This window comes from Centropristis striata, chromosome 23 (assembly GCF_030273125.1).
Source record: "Centropristis striata isolate RG_2023a ecotype Rhode Island chromosome 23, C.striata_1.0, whole genome shotgun sequence".
NCBI classification, from domain to species: Eukaryota; Metazoa; Chordata; class Actinopteri; order Perciformes; family Serranidae; genus Centropristis; species Centropristis striata.
Window position 1 is genome coordinate 24,416,842 of NC_081539.1, and position 18,498 is coordinate 24,435,339.

An 18,498-nucleotide genomic window follows, 5' to 3' on the forward strand; every position below is an offset into this window, starting at 1 on the left:
TAGACTGTTTCTGGCTATGAAAAATTATGTAACCATGTTCATTTTTTAAAGAAAACATGCCTTTTCAAACCTGCCAATAAGTCGTGGGGTGCAGAGAGTTAAAGTTTTCTTTTTTTGAGGCAAAGTTATTTCAAGTAAATGCGTTGGAATTGGTTTGATTTCTTAAACAAACGAAAAGATAGTTTTTACCTTCGGCATAGTTGAAAATGATTTGAACACATGCTCCTAAAAAATGTCTCTCAGATACATCAGAGCATCGATTCCGATTATGACGCATTTAGTCAATTTTCACCAGAGCGTTGCGTCTGGCAGTTGTGAGTCATTCAGAAGTCGTTGCGAGTCAATTTCAGCAGCGCTTTGAATCACATTAGGATAAGCATCTCAAGTCTCTCAGAGCCTTTTCCCAGTTCTCTTCCCCTGCTTTGTATTCTGCACGACACACACCGTTCAACCCTTTCAGTGGATAGTGAAACCTCTCCAGAGAGTAAGGAGGGGTGAAGGAAGCCGGGGGGAAACAGAGGAGGAAAGACGAGAGAGGAAAGAACGTAAAGAAGTGACCCAAGATTTATCTGCCAGTGTCACCGCACGCACCCAAGACACACGCCAACACTTTCCTCAATGCATACACACGCTTACACACAAAGAATCTATATATTTATATATATATATACAAGCACGTACACAAGCACACGCACCTCCAGGAAGAGCTGCAACACCCCGTCCCCAATTACAAACGTCCCTGACAGGGCATAAATCTGATCCAGATGGGCTGATGGTTGATTTATGAAGGGAGTATAGAGGATCCATATCCTCCCTGTCCTAGTTAGCCGCCTCTCTCCCCTCGCCTGAGAGCTTCCCAGCATCTAAGGTGCACCAGCCTCCTTCACGTGATCACACCCATTTATCCACTTCCATCAGTCTTCTATCGCCTCCTTTGCTCGCTACTCTTGCATCCCACACAGTGGCAGTTTTAGACCAATTTTACTGTGGGGACCAAGGAGGGGCCAGTGTTTAATCAGAGGGGCACGTTAAAAATCGTCAAAAATGATATTTAAGCATTCAAAACCTTTATTTTAGCTAAAAGTCTCATATTTGGAATAGGGTTGTCACGATACTAAAATGTTCAACTCGATACCGATACTTGATACCATTTTCGATACCACCAGGATAAAAACAAAGACCCCAAAATTTAACAGACATATATTTATTAACAAGAAAAATGCAACATGTTAAAATGAACAGAACCACAGGTTAAATATTTATAATAAAAAACAGTTGTGCAAAAAGAAACTGCAACTATGATAACAAGCTTCAGGTCTGAGGTAGTGCAATAAATAAATGAATACAATAAACAATAACAATTAGAACAATATTTTGAGGTTGTATGCTGTGCACAATATTAGGAAAGCTTGATAAAAAAAGAGGTAGAGTCGGCTGTGTGTGTTGCTGTTTGGTTGCAGGTCGGCGGGGGTATCGCTACTTTTGAAAATGAGTATCGATACTTTTTTGAGTATCGATACTTTTGACAACCCTAATTTGGAAGAACTACATTGATTGAAGCAATGAGACTTACCAACATTAACAGTTATTTTTGTACGACAATGACATTTCTCTCTTTTTTGCACAATCACTTGCGGTACAGTGAGAATTATCTTTATATTTAGCTTTTATTGCACAATTAAACTATTATACAATGTACACATTCTGGGTTCCTTTTGTGTACAATGAGATATTGTTTGAACAAAAAATAGGTAAGAATTGTTCCGTCGTTCATCGTTATAAATTTATCATTTTATTATTAATTTGACATAGGGGCAGTGGCCCCTGTAGGCCCCTGTGTAGAACCGCCACTGCTCCCACATCATCTGCTTCTCCCTCATTTATTCCTTTGCTGGAGGACGATCTGAGGCAGAGTTGAAGGGGCCTGAAGTTGCCTGTGTTTCATGCTGTCTTTGCCACCGGCCCCCCGCTGTACTTGCCCGAGCTGAGCTTTAGACATCAGCGAGATGTGAGAGATCTTCTGTTCTTTCTTAGCACGTAGCCGACACATGCCACCCATCCACCCCACTTTTGGTTTTCAGAAGACAGGGATGAGTCTGCCTCAGGGTATCTGCATTTGAAGAGCTGTATCAGTCAAACGTACAGCAGTGACATTATCAGGTAGTTTGTCTTTTTTCACTCACTTACCTCTCTGTCTCTGTCCCTCTGCCTTCCACCTCCTCTCTTTCTGTCTGCCAGATATTTGAAGGGAACAGCAACTATGACACACCTGAGCTGAGGACGGTGGAGCCCCTGCTGACTCGTTTCATCAGGATTTACCCAGAGAGGGCCACTCCTGCTGGCATGGGCTTGCGACTCGAGCTCCTGGGCTGCGAGATTGAAGGTAAACTGGAACTTCTATTCACATCTATCGCATTGTCCATGTCCTTTCTTTCATGATACTGCTTGTGACTGTGATTCAGATGCAATTATAAAGCTGCAATTCTATGAGTAGCACCATCCGTGTCCTGTAAAGGCATATTGTGAATGATGATCTAGCTAGCCACATAGCTACATGTGAACTTAAATAAGTCACAGTTGCACGACTCACTGGCCAATGACCAGGGTTACTATAGTTAACGAAAACTAACGAAATAAGTTTTAAGTAAGTAAGTATTTCAAAAAACGACAACAAACTGAAACTCTATTATGTGGTTATGAAACTAACTAAAAATTATAGTGAAAATGTCCTTCGTTTTCGTCAACTTTTTTCATACATAAACCTTTTTGGTTGATATGAAATCTATTTCATCTATCTGGTTTTATGACCTAATAAACTTATTGGGGCTGAGATGGATCAGACAAAGGAAATAAAGGCAACATTTATTGTGACTTTTTTTAATCTGGCACCTAACAAATACCCAAAAAATTAATTACAAAAAAAACAAAAAAACCCCACTAAAACTAATAAAAACTAAACTAAAACTAAGCATTTTCCAAAATTAAAAACGAATTAAAACTAGCAAACTCACTCTAAAAAACGAATTAAAACTAACTGAATCTGAAAAATCCCAAACTATTATAACCTTGCCAATGCCCCACCCTAAACTTAAGCATTTAAGAGCTATGCCTAACCTCAACCATACTGCGAGAGTTTCACAAATTTAGCCTCAGACATTAGCCTCAGGCATGAGGGTGAGTAGTGCTTTAAGATTTGTTGGGAAATATGCAAAGAAGACAATGTTAGCTGCCTTTGGTGGTGACATTTCTACCTGTGGTGCTGATCTCTCTACCAATCACATTTCTACCCAAGGTGGCATAGTTATGACCCAGAGTGAAACCTTTTTTCCCCATGCTGATGACATTTCCAGCTGTGGTAACATTTTTAACCATGAAATTTTCACTTTTGGTTTTGACATTTTTAGACAGAATGTTCACTTTCTACCCACATCTTGACTGTGCGTTCCTTCACAGACCGAATTTACACGTGTTAACATCTCACATGTCTAGATGTTCACACAGGTGAGCCGTCTATCATCCTAGCTAATGACATGGCTTGTGCTTCATGTCTTTGCCACATTCGGGGTTATTTAAAGATGTGGGGGCTCACACACAGCTGTCCAGCTCCTGCTCTTTATCCCGACGAGGGACAGTTGTCTTGTCTCCCAGTTACATCAAAGCTGCCCCCATAGCTAGCCACTTCTAGAGGGGATCAAATGAAAGCCCACCTGGCCCAGTAGGATTATTGCAGCCTGGCCCCCATCACACTCTTCCCCACCCTGCATGTCTTTCGTCTTTCAAAGGACTGCACACACTTTGCTATCTTTAAAATTACCCTTTTTTTCCAGCTCTTTATCTGACTCTCTCAAAGCTGATGTAGCACAGAACAGCTCAGCGATATAGGAGTGTGTAGCGCGCTAGCCCTAAGTGGATTTACATATTGGATTTCAGGGAGGCCCATTCCGTTGTAAGCCTCATAGACTCCCACCGGGAGCTTTAGTCAGATGATAATGCTTGTTTTCAGTGTTAATGCCAAACACACATACTTACACAGACGCATACACACACACAGCAACCGCAATCGCCCTGCCAAATATGTGGTTACAGGCATGTACACACAATCAGGCGCATACACAGGTGCTTGTGCTACTGTGTGTGAGCATGTGTGTGTGTGTGTGTGTGTGTAGCAGGCCATAGCAGGAGGGCTAAATCCTCATTTCTGTGAGAGGCTCCCCTGACGCAGCTCTGACCCCATCCCTGACCTTCCCCACCCTGAATCTGACAGAGGCTGATCTGCCTCATATTTCATCTGGCAGAGGGAGAGAGCATGGCTAACACACACACACACAAACACACACATAGATACTGTACATTTTTCAGGCGGTTTTCCTCTAACTCAGGGATGGGCAACCTAAATGCTGGAGGGGGCCACAATTTTTCATCAACACTACCACAGGGCCACATATAGGACAGTGCACTTAACCAGATATGATGAAACTGCAATTTTAATATGTTTATAGTGCAGTAACTTAACATATTTCATGCTCAAATGCATGTATAACAGTAAAAATAGGAATACAAAAGGTTTGAAGCAAATAAAAAATAACCACTTACTGTGATTATTTTTTTTCAGTGCAAGAACAGCAGACCAACATTCATTGCAAGAAGTAATTTTGTGCATTTTCACACTGCACTTTTAAGATTTCATGCTCAAATGCATGTAGTTGTACTGAGGGCCAATTCAAGTGAGGGTGCGGGCCGTATGTGGCCCCCGGGCCTCCAGTTGCCTATCCCTGATCTAACTGCCCAAGCCTCTCTACCTCCACCTCTCTCCTCTACCCCGTTCATTACTCAGTCAGCGTAAACACACACAAATGCACACACACACACACACACACACACACACACCGCAGGACGGCTGTGCAGCAGCGGAGCGTGGACTGGATCTGGGGCCATGCCCACATCCAAGTGTAGCAGGGCCATAATGATAGGCCACTGTGGCAGCCAGGGGCCCTGCCTATAGCCAATCTTAAGCCCTGTTTCTGCATCTTTAAAGTTTCCGCCGCCCAAGCCTTAAGAACCACGCTTTAGCTCCGACTCTATTTATACACCCACACCTCCACAGCATGATAAAAAGAGGGATGCTAATAGCTCAGGCCTAGATTGAAGCCCAGTGTGTAACTGTGGGCAGAACATGCTGAGCTTCTGAATACATATTTCAGCTTTTCTTTCCTTTTTTCTTCTATTTCCAATTTTAGCTATGAAGCAGGCTGAAAATCCACCTATTCAGACTACATCTACACCCCACGCTACCACTCCTTACATATTTCTTTTTTAAAAACAGTATGTTTAGTATGGCACTCTGAATACCCTTTCAGTGTTTGTTTGTCTGACACATATTCACTCCCAGTTTCCGGCTCCGTGTTTGATTGCACTTATTATAATCATGAATGGATTATTGAAAGGACCGGACACAGACTCAAGTGCCCAAAGTGTCGGGTCCGCCCCCTGACATTCACTTGCAAAATGTCACCCAACAGGAAGACATTCAGAATAACCCAGAAGAAAAATAATATGATATGATATAAATAAATAATATCTTTGTGACTACAAAGAGACTAAAAGACTAACTAAAGATGCAAAATGACTACAAAAAGGATCTTAACAACCAAAGACAAAAACATAACTACAAATAGACCAAAAATAATAATAAAAGTGACACAAAACAACTACAAAGAGACACAAAACAACAACAAAAAGAGGCTCCTATGTGGGAGAGGTAATGGGGTCTTTTGCATGGTGGTGCCCATTTTCCCATAATCTGCCCATGATTTTAAGTCGCTGTGGACGAAAGTGTCTTCCATATGAATGTAATGTGATTTCAAAGCCTTCAGCATTTTGTAATTCTCAGTGCTTCATGTGAAATGAGAACATGATGTGACAGTGATCAGACCAAACAACAGGCATGTAATGTTCTGCAACAGCTAATGCTCCACATTATCTTACCGTCTCTGAACAATAAGGAAAAGCATAGAAATGATGGCTTGTTTAGTATCTTTAACCCATTTAATACTACCGGTCGCAATAGTGACCGTGAACATATTTCTTAGTTATAAGGCTCTATTCCTGCAGAATATGTCAAACAAAGCTGCCCTGAGCCAATGGATGTTCTCCTCCTCCCACTCTAAGGGAGATCACATGGGAAATGTCCAAAAGTAATAATGATATGTCTGTTACAATAAAGTAACAATGTTGGGTTAGGCCTAAAAAAATGGGTTTTAATGGGTTAATGTTTAACCTGAAATCTAATCAATGTGTTTTGCTTCTTTACAGCCCCAACACTCCCACCTACCACGCTAGCTCCGAGCACTACCCCTTCGGACGAGTGTGACGACGACCAGGCGAGCTGCCACAGCGGCACAGGTGATGACTACGACGTGACAGGTGCTAACATCGCCCTCATGAGACTGCAACCAAACCCCCTCTGCCCCCCTCTTGCTCTTCCGTCTGCCATGGCTCGCACTCGATCTGCTTTCTCACCTTTCTCTGTTACAGTTAATTTTGATCCCGCAGCTAATCTTCTACTTCCACAATCTTATTGTGCACACTTGCAAGCACGCATGCATGCACTGCAAAAAAGGTGCGTCTAAAAACAAGACACAACACTATGGATAGATGGACAGATAATTTCACTTGACAAGATTTCTTAAATTAAGATTGTTAAATCTAGAAATAAGCATGTTGAACGCTTAAAATATGATAAATTATCTAACACTTCTAAATCTAATGTTTTCTTTTATTGAAACAAATAACTGTCAGTGCTCTCTGCTCGGGCCAGTTCATCGCTGCTTGCAGCTTTAATTTATCTTGTTTTAAGAGTTAATTTCTTATTTTAAGCGTACAACATGCTTATTTCTAGATTTAATCATCTTAATTTAAGAAATCTTGTCAAGTGAAATCATCTGTCCATGCAGCAAGATAATTTCCCTCAGATTTAGGTTTTTATCTTGTTTTTAGACAGCCCTTTTTTGCAGTGTGCTCCACTTTTCTCATCTTCACCTGTCTCTGTTACAGTTAATTTTGATCCCGCAGCTAATCTTCCACCTATTGTGCACACTTGCAAGCATGCATGCATGCACATGGGTGCATGCATGCGACTCTAATCATCTGCACCTGCAGCTCCCACCTCCCTCCTCAGGCGATCCCCTCTTACCTCCACCTCTGCAAACTCACATTAGAGGATCGTCACACTCGCTGCAGAGATCCCCAACCGTGTATAACCAAGCACACCTGCCTCTAAACCTGCCAGCAGCCGGCTCTGCCTCTCTCTATCTTTTCATCTCTCACCTGCCTTGTCCTCCTGCACCTTCTTTTCCACTCACTCCTCTTGGCCTCATTTCCCACTAACCCAGTAACTTTCTGAGCCTGCACTGCTGCCTGCACTCCCCATTAACCAGCAGTCTCCCATGATGAGCATGGCACCGTCTCAGTCACGTGTTTTCGAAGTGTTACATAAGTGTGCCATAGCAGATATACAGAGACAGAGTCTTTATGAGAATGAAGAGCAAGGCAAGGCATGTGTTGATTAGCTAGATTTATCCAGCATGGATATATTTGGTGCATGAGTGCAGTTATTTGGAAAGAAATTGAACTCTTGTGAGGCTAGGCTAACCATGCTAATGTTTTGTGTTGTGACAGGTGCCACCACAATGCCAGAAACCACTACTACTGAAGTAGATACAATCCCAGGTGAGCAAATAATGCATATTTTATTTTTTCGTCAATGTGTGCAAAGGCTTTAAGATGTGTAATCTATATTTTTCATTTGCATTTTTTTTAAATTCATCATCCAATAAAAATTGTTACACACAGAAAAATAAAAATAATTTCACCTGCAGCCAAAAGAGCTGCAGTCCCAGTAATTTCAAGAACCTTTTTAGGACTTTATTTACAGATTCTGGACAAATCTTATTCAAGAGAAACATGTTTTTTGTCCAGTGCAACTCTAACGCAGCTCCCTGCTCTGCTATTGTGCTGGATCTATCTTTGCCGGAGCAGCTCAAAAGTGTAAAATTCACTTGTAAATGTATATTCGTAGATATATTTACATTTTTGATTAATGACATTTGCATGTATGGTGGCTCCGAAATCGTATGTTGCAATTTTGAATGAAAAACATGGACTTTGTGTTCAAAGGCCTTTAATAACCTCTGAATGTAATATCTTAAAGGATTACACACTAAATATTTAACTGCTCAAGGTTTTTTTTAATGAATTTCCAAAAAGCGTACCTTTAGCTTATGATTGCCAGCTCAAGGCAGCCTCTCTCCTCTGATGTGTGTCTGTTATTAAAGCTGATGATATGGCCCTGAGAGGCTCCTGCTGACAGGGTGAGGGAGGTTGTGTGATGCGAGGCTAGCTGATGATTAGCACTGGTGCTCTGTTGCTGCCTTCTCAGCATAATCACTAATCACTGGGCCGACATTGCCACACACTAAACACACACACACACTCAAAAACAGAGCAGCACAATGCAAATGACCGCAGGAAATTAGGTGTGCTTTGGGGTCATATGCACAGACACACACACACAAAGTGTAGTTTCCTATAGCAGGTTGATGAGGCAGCAGCCAGCTGAGAGGCTGTGCCCCAGACTGACCTTGGCTAATGGGCCATAGGCTCCACCCAGCCCCCCTCCACTCCATCAGCTGGCTCTGTGGTCTGTCTGCAGTCAGCTGGGGCACCAGCTATGATAATATATGAGAGCTGAGGTGCAGGTGTAGGCATATTTGCGTGTGTATGAACATAACTACATTTCTGTGGGTAAACACTTATCGGTCTGACTTTTCATTTCAAGAGTCTCAAACCATGCATGCTAATCAGTTCTGCGTATTTGTGTGTGTCTGTTTGGGTGGGTGCGTGCCGTGCACTCTAATCTCAGAGGATGTAGTTTCCGTAGGCATTCGTCAAGAAAAAAAGTCTTGTTTTCTTTTCATCAAATGGCCAAGTGAGTCATGAGGCTGCTCATCTTATCCAGAGCTTGTCGGTAGCCTTCGTCAAAGACTCCCAAGAATGGAAAAAAAAAGCCATTTTAATTGGGAATGGGATGTCGCGACGTAAAAAGTGGCTTGGCGTCTTAAATGCGGTTCCACATGGGAATTCCATCCTTTGTGTTTAATGGGTAAATAGAGTCGTTGCCTGTAGAAGCTAGTTAAAACCTTCCCATTATTAAAGGGAATATTGGCTCATATGATCTGTCATTTGGAGAGCCGCCTCACTGTATCTCTAAAGGCATCTCAAGCTGCAGTTTAAGTCCGTGGCTTACATCCCAAACATCCCTCTCCCTTGTGTTCCTTGGAAGTCTTTCTTTATCCAATTTGAAAAACACCAAAGCCTGAGCTCCCACATATTTTCTTGCCTCTACTGAGGCTCCTTCAGCACGGCGTGTGTCTGTGGGGGATTGTATTGTTGGAATGGGGCCCCGGCACTGTTACCATAGCTCTCTTCAAACCTCAAGTCCCTGCTCTCATTAAAAATCCCGAACTCTCTGCGGGTTGCTATGAATGTTGCTTTCTCAACTGGACACCATGTCCAGACCCCATCTTCCTCTTCCCCTGTCCCTGTCTTTATACTGTGCCTCTCCTCAGTGTTCCTCCATACCTCTTTTATATACCCTGTTACATTCATTAAAAGAGATCATTAACTGAAGCCAAGAAATAAGGGCTACATGTGGTCTATGCTGTCGACTCACTCTTCTCTCATGTTAGAGCCATAACTGTCCCAGTCTGTTTCTCCCTCCTGAGTTAGCTGTTTTTATCTCCCCCAGCTATGGGACTCCATGCTTACATCTCATAGTTCTTTGGTGCCCTCTAGTGCTGGTAGCCGATCAGGATGAGTGAAGTCCCCAAGTGTCGCCTGCAGTCATATCATGAGAGGGCCCAGGGTCATTGTTCGGTTAAAGCCCAGAGCTTTTGGCAATTTCTCCTTTTTTATTAAGGAGGATGATGAAGTGCAAACTCCTGACACATGATCTTGACCTTTCCTTCAACACATTTGCAGCTTTTCTGTGGTTTGCCTGTGACTTTGGCTGGGCCAATGACCCGTCCTTCTGCAGCTGGACGTCAGAGGACACTGGTTCTAGATGGCAGATCCAGTCCAGTGGCACCCCCACCCTCAACACTGGACCTAACATGGACCACACAGGTAAGGACCCTGCAGGGTACCACTTAATCAGGCCAACCTCCCGATGTAGCACATGCTGAAAATCATATTTCCTTTCAGAGCTTCTGTCTGTCAGTGAAACAAGTTCTTTTCCAACAGGTGGATCAGGGAACTTCATCTACACATTAGCGACAAGCCCCCAGGAGACGGAGGTGGCTCGGCTGGTCAGCCCCGTGGTCAGCTCCCCGGACTCAGACCTGTGTGTGTCCTTTTGGTACCACATGTTTGGGCCACACATTGGCACACTGCATATCAAACAGCGCAAACAGACAGTTGACGGACCGGCTGACATCCTGCTGTGGACGATCAGTGGTCACCAAGGCAACCGCTGGAGGGAAGGTCGAGTCCTTGTGCCTCGCGCCAACAAACCCTTTCAGGTAAATCAAAATTGCTCTGAGACTTGTTTGGGAATTTATACTTGTGATATTTCCACTGTGGCATTCAAGGAACAGATGCCAAAAAGTCACTCTGTGCTTTTTTCAAGGTGGTGATCGAAGGTCTGGTGGAGAGAAAGAGCTGGGGAGACATTGCTGTGGATGACATTAAGGTTCTCAATGGACTCAGCATGGCAGACTGTAAAGGTGAGGCTTTTAGTGGTCATAGTTACAATGCCTGCACCCTGTTCTTCATCTGAAATATGACTCCACAGTTTTCTTTCGACATTGGATTTCATTAGAATTTGTGTTTGAACAGATCCTGACGTACCCACTGAGCCGATGCTACCGGAGGATCGCCTCAATGAAATCCGTAAGTCATTTCACATGGAAAGTTTATTTAGTTGTAATCCTCTTTGAGAACTATTTGCTCACCTTCAGACGCTTCATAGTTTATGCCAGTATTTCCATACCAGGGGTAGTTCTGCTGCATCCAAGGGGTATGTGAAAAGATTATAGAGTAGCTCAACTAGTTTGAAAAAGTAGAACTTTGATTAAATGAGCATATAAACATTAAGCCAGCTGTACCACCTGAACACTACATGTTTCAGTTATGTGAGTGTGTGAAAATGAGTTAGCAAGCAAGCACAAGTTTACACAGATAGCTAAAATTAATGAATAAATGGTAAAAACAACTAGCTGAAAGTCAAATTATTAGCTAGTATTAGCTAGTATTGGATACATGGTTGAAATAATAATGCATAAATGGTTGAAGTGGGCTTTTTTTGCTAAATGTACTTACTAAACAGTTGAAATTATTAGCTTAAAGTAGGATTTACTAAAAATTTAGTGGAGAAAGAGTTAAATTGGTTGGCTTAAAGTATCATTATTGGATAAATGGTTTAAATAGTTTGCTAAAACAAATGCTAATTTTATTAGTTAGCTAAAAGTATTATTAGTTAAAACAGTTAGCTGATGGTAATGAATAAACGGTTCAGATATTTAGCTTGGATTAATGTTTGAAATAGCTTAAAGTAACTAAAAGTATTGTTCATGGATAAATGGTTGAAACAGTAAACTACTGCTAGTGGAGACAAGTTTTTAACAGTTAACTTAAAGTATTTGGTAAATAGTTAAAATAGTAAGCTAAAGGTAATGTTGGTGGATAAACGGTTTAGTTAGCTTCAAGGGTTGGATAAACGGTAGCTTGGATTACTGTTTAGAATGTTGTAGTTAGCTTAAAGGAAGGTTAATGGACAAACATGTTGCAATAGTTAGCTAAAAGTAATGAATAAAACATTAAACATTTCCCTTCTGTCCTGGGAATAGTAGTAGTAGTAGTATCAGTAGGAGTACTAGTAATATGATTGCTGACCAAACCAAATTAAATTATGAAAGTACAAGTGTATAAAAAATGAACAGTCCACATTTAGAACAGTCATGACACAACACTATGAAGGGTGTGTGAGTTTGTCTGACAGGGCTATGGGGTTTCTCTGATGAAAAAGGTTGAGAACTACTTGTTATGTTGTACCTCACATCTCATTCTCCTCTTCTGCTTGTCTTTTCCCTCCAGTTGAGGAAATCACTGAATACCCAGACTTTGTGGAGACCAATCAGATTAGTGGAGCAGGCAACATGCTGAAGACGCTCGACCCCATCCTCATCACCATCATCGCCATGTCTGCCCTGGGGGTCTTCCTGGGTGCCATCTGCGGCGTGGTCTTGTACTGCGCCTGCTCACACGGAGGCATGTCGGACAGGAACTTATCAGCCCTGGAGAACTATAACTTTGAGCTAGTGGATGGTGTGAAGCTAAAGAAGGACAAACTCAATGTACAGAGCTCATACTCAGAGGCGTGAGCTGGGACTGAGTGAATTCTTGTGACTTTATGACGTGCAGAGCTCGCAGAGCCTGCACAAGACTGGCATATCCTCTCGTATATCCACGAGTAGGCAGGCTCAAAGGACTGCCAACACCCTCAACTCGCTGGATGAGGGTCAGGTTCAGGAACCAATGGGAGGTTTGGACTGATCCACGCTTTTCTCAGGAGCTGCAGTAAAAAGAACCTACCAGTAGGGGACACTGTGTACAAATAAAATACAGAAAAAAATATGTACAGATGATTTAGATGATATTTTAATTTTCTATTTTGATTTTCATTCATTTTTACAATCGGATGCTGGTGTTGAGACCAATTTATTAATAATGTTTAAAGTATTTATCGTTTTCTGGGAAGATTTTTTTTTTTATTATCAGTTCATGAAGGCTGTTGTTTATTTGAAGTTTTGAAAGAGACGTATCAAAATCCTAAATGAACCATATCCGGCAAAACTGTAGATTTGCCCCGTGGTGAGGCATACAGGGTGTGCCCATAACCCATGACCCTGAAACATGTACCCTTTCCCCTTTGACCTCTATCACTCTAAAGTGAGGGTCCCATTCATGGCAATGTATGGTTCTGACAGTGCCTTTAGTACATTTTGGTTGGCCTCCTCTGTTGATCTGGGTGTTTTTTACTGTACTTGGCTTAAGTTATGATGACAGGAAACAGGGGAACATTATCGTATAAATACCTGCAGAACAGGACAACAGTCTATCACAGCGCTTTGTTTTTGTTTTTGTTGTTTTCTGTCGAAAAACCACACACTGTAAATAAGTTTTAATATATTTTATTGCCCTTTTTAAAGAAAGTAAAAAGGAAAAAAGCTGCAGTATCCCTTTTTTCACGGGTTTGTGTGTGTGTAAATACAATCTTCTGACTGTTTTGTGGAAGGTGCAGTGTTATGGAATTTTAATTTTAGATTACTTTGCTCAGATGAGTAATGTCTGTGTGATAATACGGCGATTTCAATGTGCATTCAAGCCATCTGTCGTCAAAACACCCACTGAACCACCGAAGGACGAATGAATCAAAAGGTAACAAAAAAAACAGCTGACATTCTGAACTCTTTCTCAACAAATATCTTCACCATATCTCTGCTGTGAGTTCGACTGGTCACCGGAACATTTTTCACATAAAACATGCTCATGTTGATGGCAGAGGAGGTGGTAAAATATGTTAAATGTCTGCCAGCATACCAAAAAAACAACGATCATCATAGTTTTGCTTTAGCTTGTCACCTCCAAACGTCACTGTGGATTGTTCACTCAAGAAGTGCTCTCTGGACAATGCAGCTTGAATGCACTTTGTTACTGATTCCCTCATGATAGGAGCCTATTAAAAAGAGGGGTAAACACACTAACTGAAGAATGGTGCTATCATTACTTTAGCCAGACACATTTGTCTCATGATAAAATAAAAAAAACCCAGTTTGTATTGTTCACATGCTGTATTGTAGCTTAAGGCCTCTTGGAACGCAAAGAGTTTTTACGTGTTTCACGTGTAGCAGCCATAACGTTGTGATGTCAGAGCTGATGTCATTAGGGCGGGACACTGGTACAGCGGGGGATCGAACGGCGCCACCTGAATCAGGTCACCTGGCCTCCCCTCCGTGGCTTTACCAAAGGATGGTTTCCCCCCTTCTTGTTCACTGGGGGTCTCACTTAACACACAAAATACTATAAGATCACCAATGGTCATCACTCACAAAAGAACTGACTACTTGCTTGTCCTATCGGAGAGAAAATCAGGAGGGGGACGGTAGGACGCTTGTAGAGAACAGAAATGTATGATGGTCTTTTTTATCTCTTTTTAAGCTTAAAAGAAGTGCAAATGTCACCTCAATGTGAACTCTTGGAATCTCTACTGAGACTCTTGTTTGCAGACGGATGGATGGGACAAGGACTCTGTGTGAACTCCTTGTGAGAGTGACAGTATCAGGACACAAGGGCCCATGGGACTTGGTGTTTTTTCCGCACCACTATCAAACAATCAAAAACTTGATCCTGAGAAGGGTGACGTCTTTTACATCTGTGTGCTTTGTATGTCGTGCCGTGGTGAACACATCCTCAGCTTGTTCATTTCAGATTTGACCTCCCACTCCTCTCTCCACCTTTCCGTCTGCGCTCACAGCTGCGGGGGACTGTAGCTCCAGCGAAACTAGAGAAAAAGGATACTGTAGCGTGGACTCAAAACAAACAATGTTGCACTGATAAATATATTTAAGAGGTTTATGTGTTTATAGCGTTCATTTGCAAAAAAAACAGAAGAAAGTCAAAAACACAAAAAACACGTGTTCATTTCTTTTTATATATATATATAAATATATATAAATATAGTTTCAGATTATGTGATATAATTCTGAAATGTAAAAATATTGAGATGTTTTCATTATCGAAAAAGGCATAAAAGATTTTCCAACAGTAATGTCCCTCCCCCTCCATTTACATGGCATATTAACGCTTCGTTTTGTACTGTCATTAAAATTTTGTGCAGATTTTTTTTTTTTACAAGAACAAGAAAATAAGACTTTTATTTTCAATACTGCTTCTGTAATTTGCTGTTGTAGAAAAAATGAATAAACAGCAAGGCCTTAAAAAGGATTATTTGTGTTGTGATGCAGAATTGGAAACTTTAACTTTTTACCTATTCCACTGAGATCTATTCGGAAGTTCTGAGAGGCAAGTGAGAGAAAAAACTTCAGGTGATCTATTTTCTCAGTCTTATCTAAATTGTTTTCTCTCCTGTGTTTATGACTTAGAGGTTTGGCCAAATTACATTTTTATCTGTGATAAAGGTGGGTAAAAAGTTTTGTCAAGTGAAAAAAGGATACATTTTTCTTGCTCATTTTGGCCACAAGAGGCTGAAGCATGACAACCTCATGTTCTACACATACTGTATAGAAATAGGTTCTAAATAATAGGTTCTCATATTTTAATTAGGACTAAAGCAGGGCAACCTTTACTAACAAAAGAGCCACAGTTGGCCAAAAAAAGAGAATAAATGTTCTAATGGAGCCACAAATCTTAATTTTAGCCTTAAAATGAAGATAAAACAGCTTACCAATTTTACCATCAATTAGCCTACCAGCATCTCTAGAAGGTCATAATTAGCATTTATTAATATGATTTTGTCAGAATGCAGTAACTCAAAACTAGACTTGAAGTTGGCAATATTTAAAGTTTAAGGCGCCGGGCCGTGGACTTTGGTCAGCAATTTAGTTAACTAAAATGTTTAAAAAAATTTAATGTCATAGAAAAGTGACATATTTTTATAACTGAAGAGTTTAAATTGCTTTGGGCCTACGCCAACGATAAATTAACATTAAAATGTAAAAAAAATGACTGTCTTATTTCATATAACTTTGTTGTCACAGCAACGGAGCCTCAGGTTGCCTACCCCTGGACTAAAGGTATTCGTGTTTTTTTCTAGATAAGTTTGCATTGATCTGTGCACTCTAAATACAAGGTACGTATGTTGTGTGCATTTTAACATTTAGATGTTTCATCATTTATATATAGTCATGGATAAAAATATTAGACCATCCTTGTTCATTTTAATGCCTGGTACAACTAAAGGTACATTTGCTTGGACAAATATAATGATAACAACAAAAATAGCTCATAAGAGTTTAATTTTAGAGCTGATATCTAGACATTTTCCATGGTTTTATTGATAATTATCTTGGTTATTATCAAATCAAAATTAGTTTATTTATCCCCGAGGGCAAATTCAGTAACTCTGTTATCTCTGTTAGAGAGAAGGATCTTTTGTATCTCATCATCCTGAAGCAGAGATAGAGAGGAGCCGTCTACTGTTGTTTTTTTGGTCCATAAAGGTTTTGTGTAGAAGATGATCTGGGTATTTCAGGATGGCCTGGAACATGTTGACAGGTCATCTCTCCTTCACCTCCTCCAGTGTGTCCAACCTGGCTCCAACCACAGAACCAGCTCTTTAGACCAGTCTGTCCAACCGCCTTCATCTCTGTATGTGATGCTGCCTCCCCAGCAGACTGCAGCATAAAACAACACAGTACCACCACAGACTGATAAAACATCTGCAGAAAACAAGAAAACCGTTTATTTTATTCATGACTGTATATACAGTGTATACACCTGCAAAAATTATGAAAAATAAATAAATTCAGGGACTCTCAATTATACTAAAACCTTGCAAAAACATTTATTTTCCCCGGTTCTTAATTCTTACAAACGGGAGAGAAAACAATTTTGATCAAACTCACTTTAGCAGGGCAAAATGAATAGACACGTACAGATGTTTTCCCCTGACCAAACTCTTTCTTGTTTTCATGTTCTAAAGTCACAAACACAGGAGAGAAAACAATTTAGATCAGACTCAGAAAATTGTTTTTTTTCCCCCTCACTTGCATCTTAGGGCTATCACAACCGTGGTGTAAAGGGTTAACCAGCAGCCTCACAAGCAGCTCTTTGAAGGAACATCTGTTTTTTTCATCAAAGTTCTGTGAAAGCATTACAGCAAGACAGTAATGTAAACCAGAGTGTTTTATCTAGTCTTTGCCTCAGCAACTGCTCTAATGAAAGGCAACTTCATATGTAGGAAGTTGATCATTTATTTGGTTATTCATCAATTACAGTGCAATTAAGTTGTTGTGGTAGATTTGATAGCAGAGAAAATGCAGCTGATTAACTAATTTACTCCGACACTGAGTAATAAATGGTGAATATTTATGCCCTGATCTCAGAGCAGATGGAAACAACTCCAGTGAAGTGTCTAATATGAGGGCTCTCCACTTATTAGAGTAGTAAACAGCGGTGAAAATCATGGCAAGCAGCGAAGGGCGGGTACTGACCACTAATGACAAGCTGATGTGAGCTCCACTCTGTTTCTTTTTGCTCTATCATTAGCAGAAATTAGGTTTAGTCTTCATTTTCATTGATTTATTTATCATCCAAGGAGTTGAGGCTACATCCTAAAGTATTGGTGTGTTATTTTGGCAGGACATTAACAGGAAATGACTTTGCGTATGGGTGAATATGAGCCTGAATTCATTTTATAGTTTAATTTTGTGTGCTTGCTTGCAAAAGCACACTAATTGTTATTCCGTGGGCTTATTTTTATGTTTCTTCCGTAGTGTTTTTAGTCGACAACTCCTCCCAGAGTTTTGGCCACACATACACAAAAAAGGTATCAAATCAACCAGCTCACCCATGACAAGTGTGCTATGACTTTTCTAAGGGTTTCGACAAACGGTTTTCAAATTATTGGGCAAAAACACGTCAAAAAAATCCCCCCAATGTATGAGGTCATCACACAGAGTGTAGAGGGAGATAAAAAAGAATTGTCAAAAAATAAATTTGAAAACTGCGCTCCAGGCCGCAAATTCCACTCTACAGAAATAATTTATACATAGAAACGTAGGAAAATTTGTCTTCTTACTCACAATCCTCTGGTAAAGCTGTCAGAGTTATAGTTTGGGCGTAGGACATACAGATGATCCACCAACACGCACCAACAGCCTCATTGGCTCCCATATTAAAAACGCAGGAAGATTTCGCATTTGAATTAACCTGAACACAGTTTCAATATAATGCAACAAAGTTATGCGCAAGCTTACACTTTTAAGAGCAAATAGGATGATGACAGGCTCAGGATCAGAGGCAGAAAGCAGATAAGTTGGGAAAATGTTATAATATTTTGAGCCGCGTTGAACAAAAATTGCAGCAAGTTTAAATGAGCGTGGAGCTAAACAACCCGTCATCATAACACAGGTTGGAAAAATGGAAGAAGATAACTTCTTCTATGCTTTATTTTAAGATGAAGTGCATTTTGAATGGCCTGCATTTATTTATAATTACAGTTTTTGATTTTACATTTTACAAAGGAAATGTTTATTTACACTTCTTTATTGTGTGGGGGAAAAAAATGTAATTGTGTAATTATCAGACCGCCATTACATTTTTCATCTTGCGCACCCCCAAGTAGCAGCTCGCACGCCCCCAGGGGTGCATGCACCACACTTTGGGAATCCCTGCCCTAGACAATAACAGGTTGTCTTACAT

General features: G+C 40.8%; 1 protein-coding gene across 2 annotated transcripts in view; it reads left to right on the forward strand.

Moving 5' to 3' along the window:
* nrp1a (neuropilin 1a) overlaps positions 1 to 15,060 on the forward strand; it is an 84,348-nt gene extending 69,288 nt beyond the window's left edge. Inside the window, exons 11-18 of one of the 2 annotated variants that reach the window (XM_059326790.1) lie at positions 2,239 to 2,383; positions 6,313 to 6,423; positions 7,678 to 7,728; positions 10,039 to 10,182; positions 10,300 to 10,577; positions 10,685 to 10,781; positions 10,894 to 10,947; positions 12,151 to 15,060. In XM_059326790.1, the coding sequence (XP_059182773.1) occupies positions 2,239 to 2,383; positions 6,313 to 6,423; positions 7,678 to 7,728; positions 10,039 to 10,182; positions 10,300 to 10,577; positions 10,685 to 10,781; positions 10,894 to 10,947; positions 12,151 to 12,437 (1,167 nt within the window). In that variant the 3' untranslated portion in view covers positions 12,438 to 15,060. The remainder of the gene's footprint in view (positions 1 to 2,238; positions 2,384 to 6,312; positions 6,424 to 7,677; positions 7,729 to 10,038; positions 10,183 to 10,299; positions 10,578 to 10,684; positions 10,782 to 10,893; positions 10,948 to 12,150) is intronic. The other variant, XM_059326791.1, reaches the window with a different exon arrangement.
* Positions 15,061 to 18,498: the final 3,438 nt, after the last annotated feature.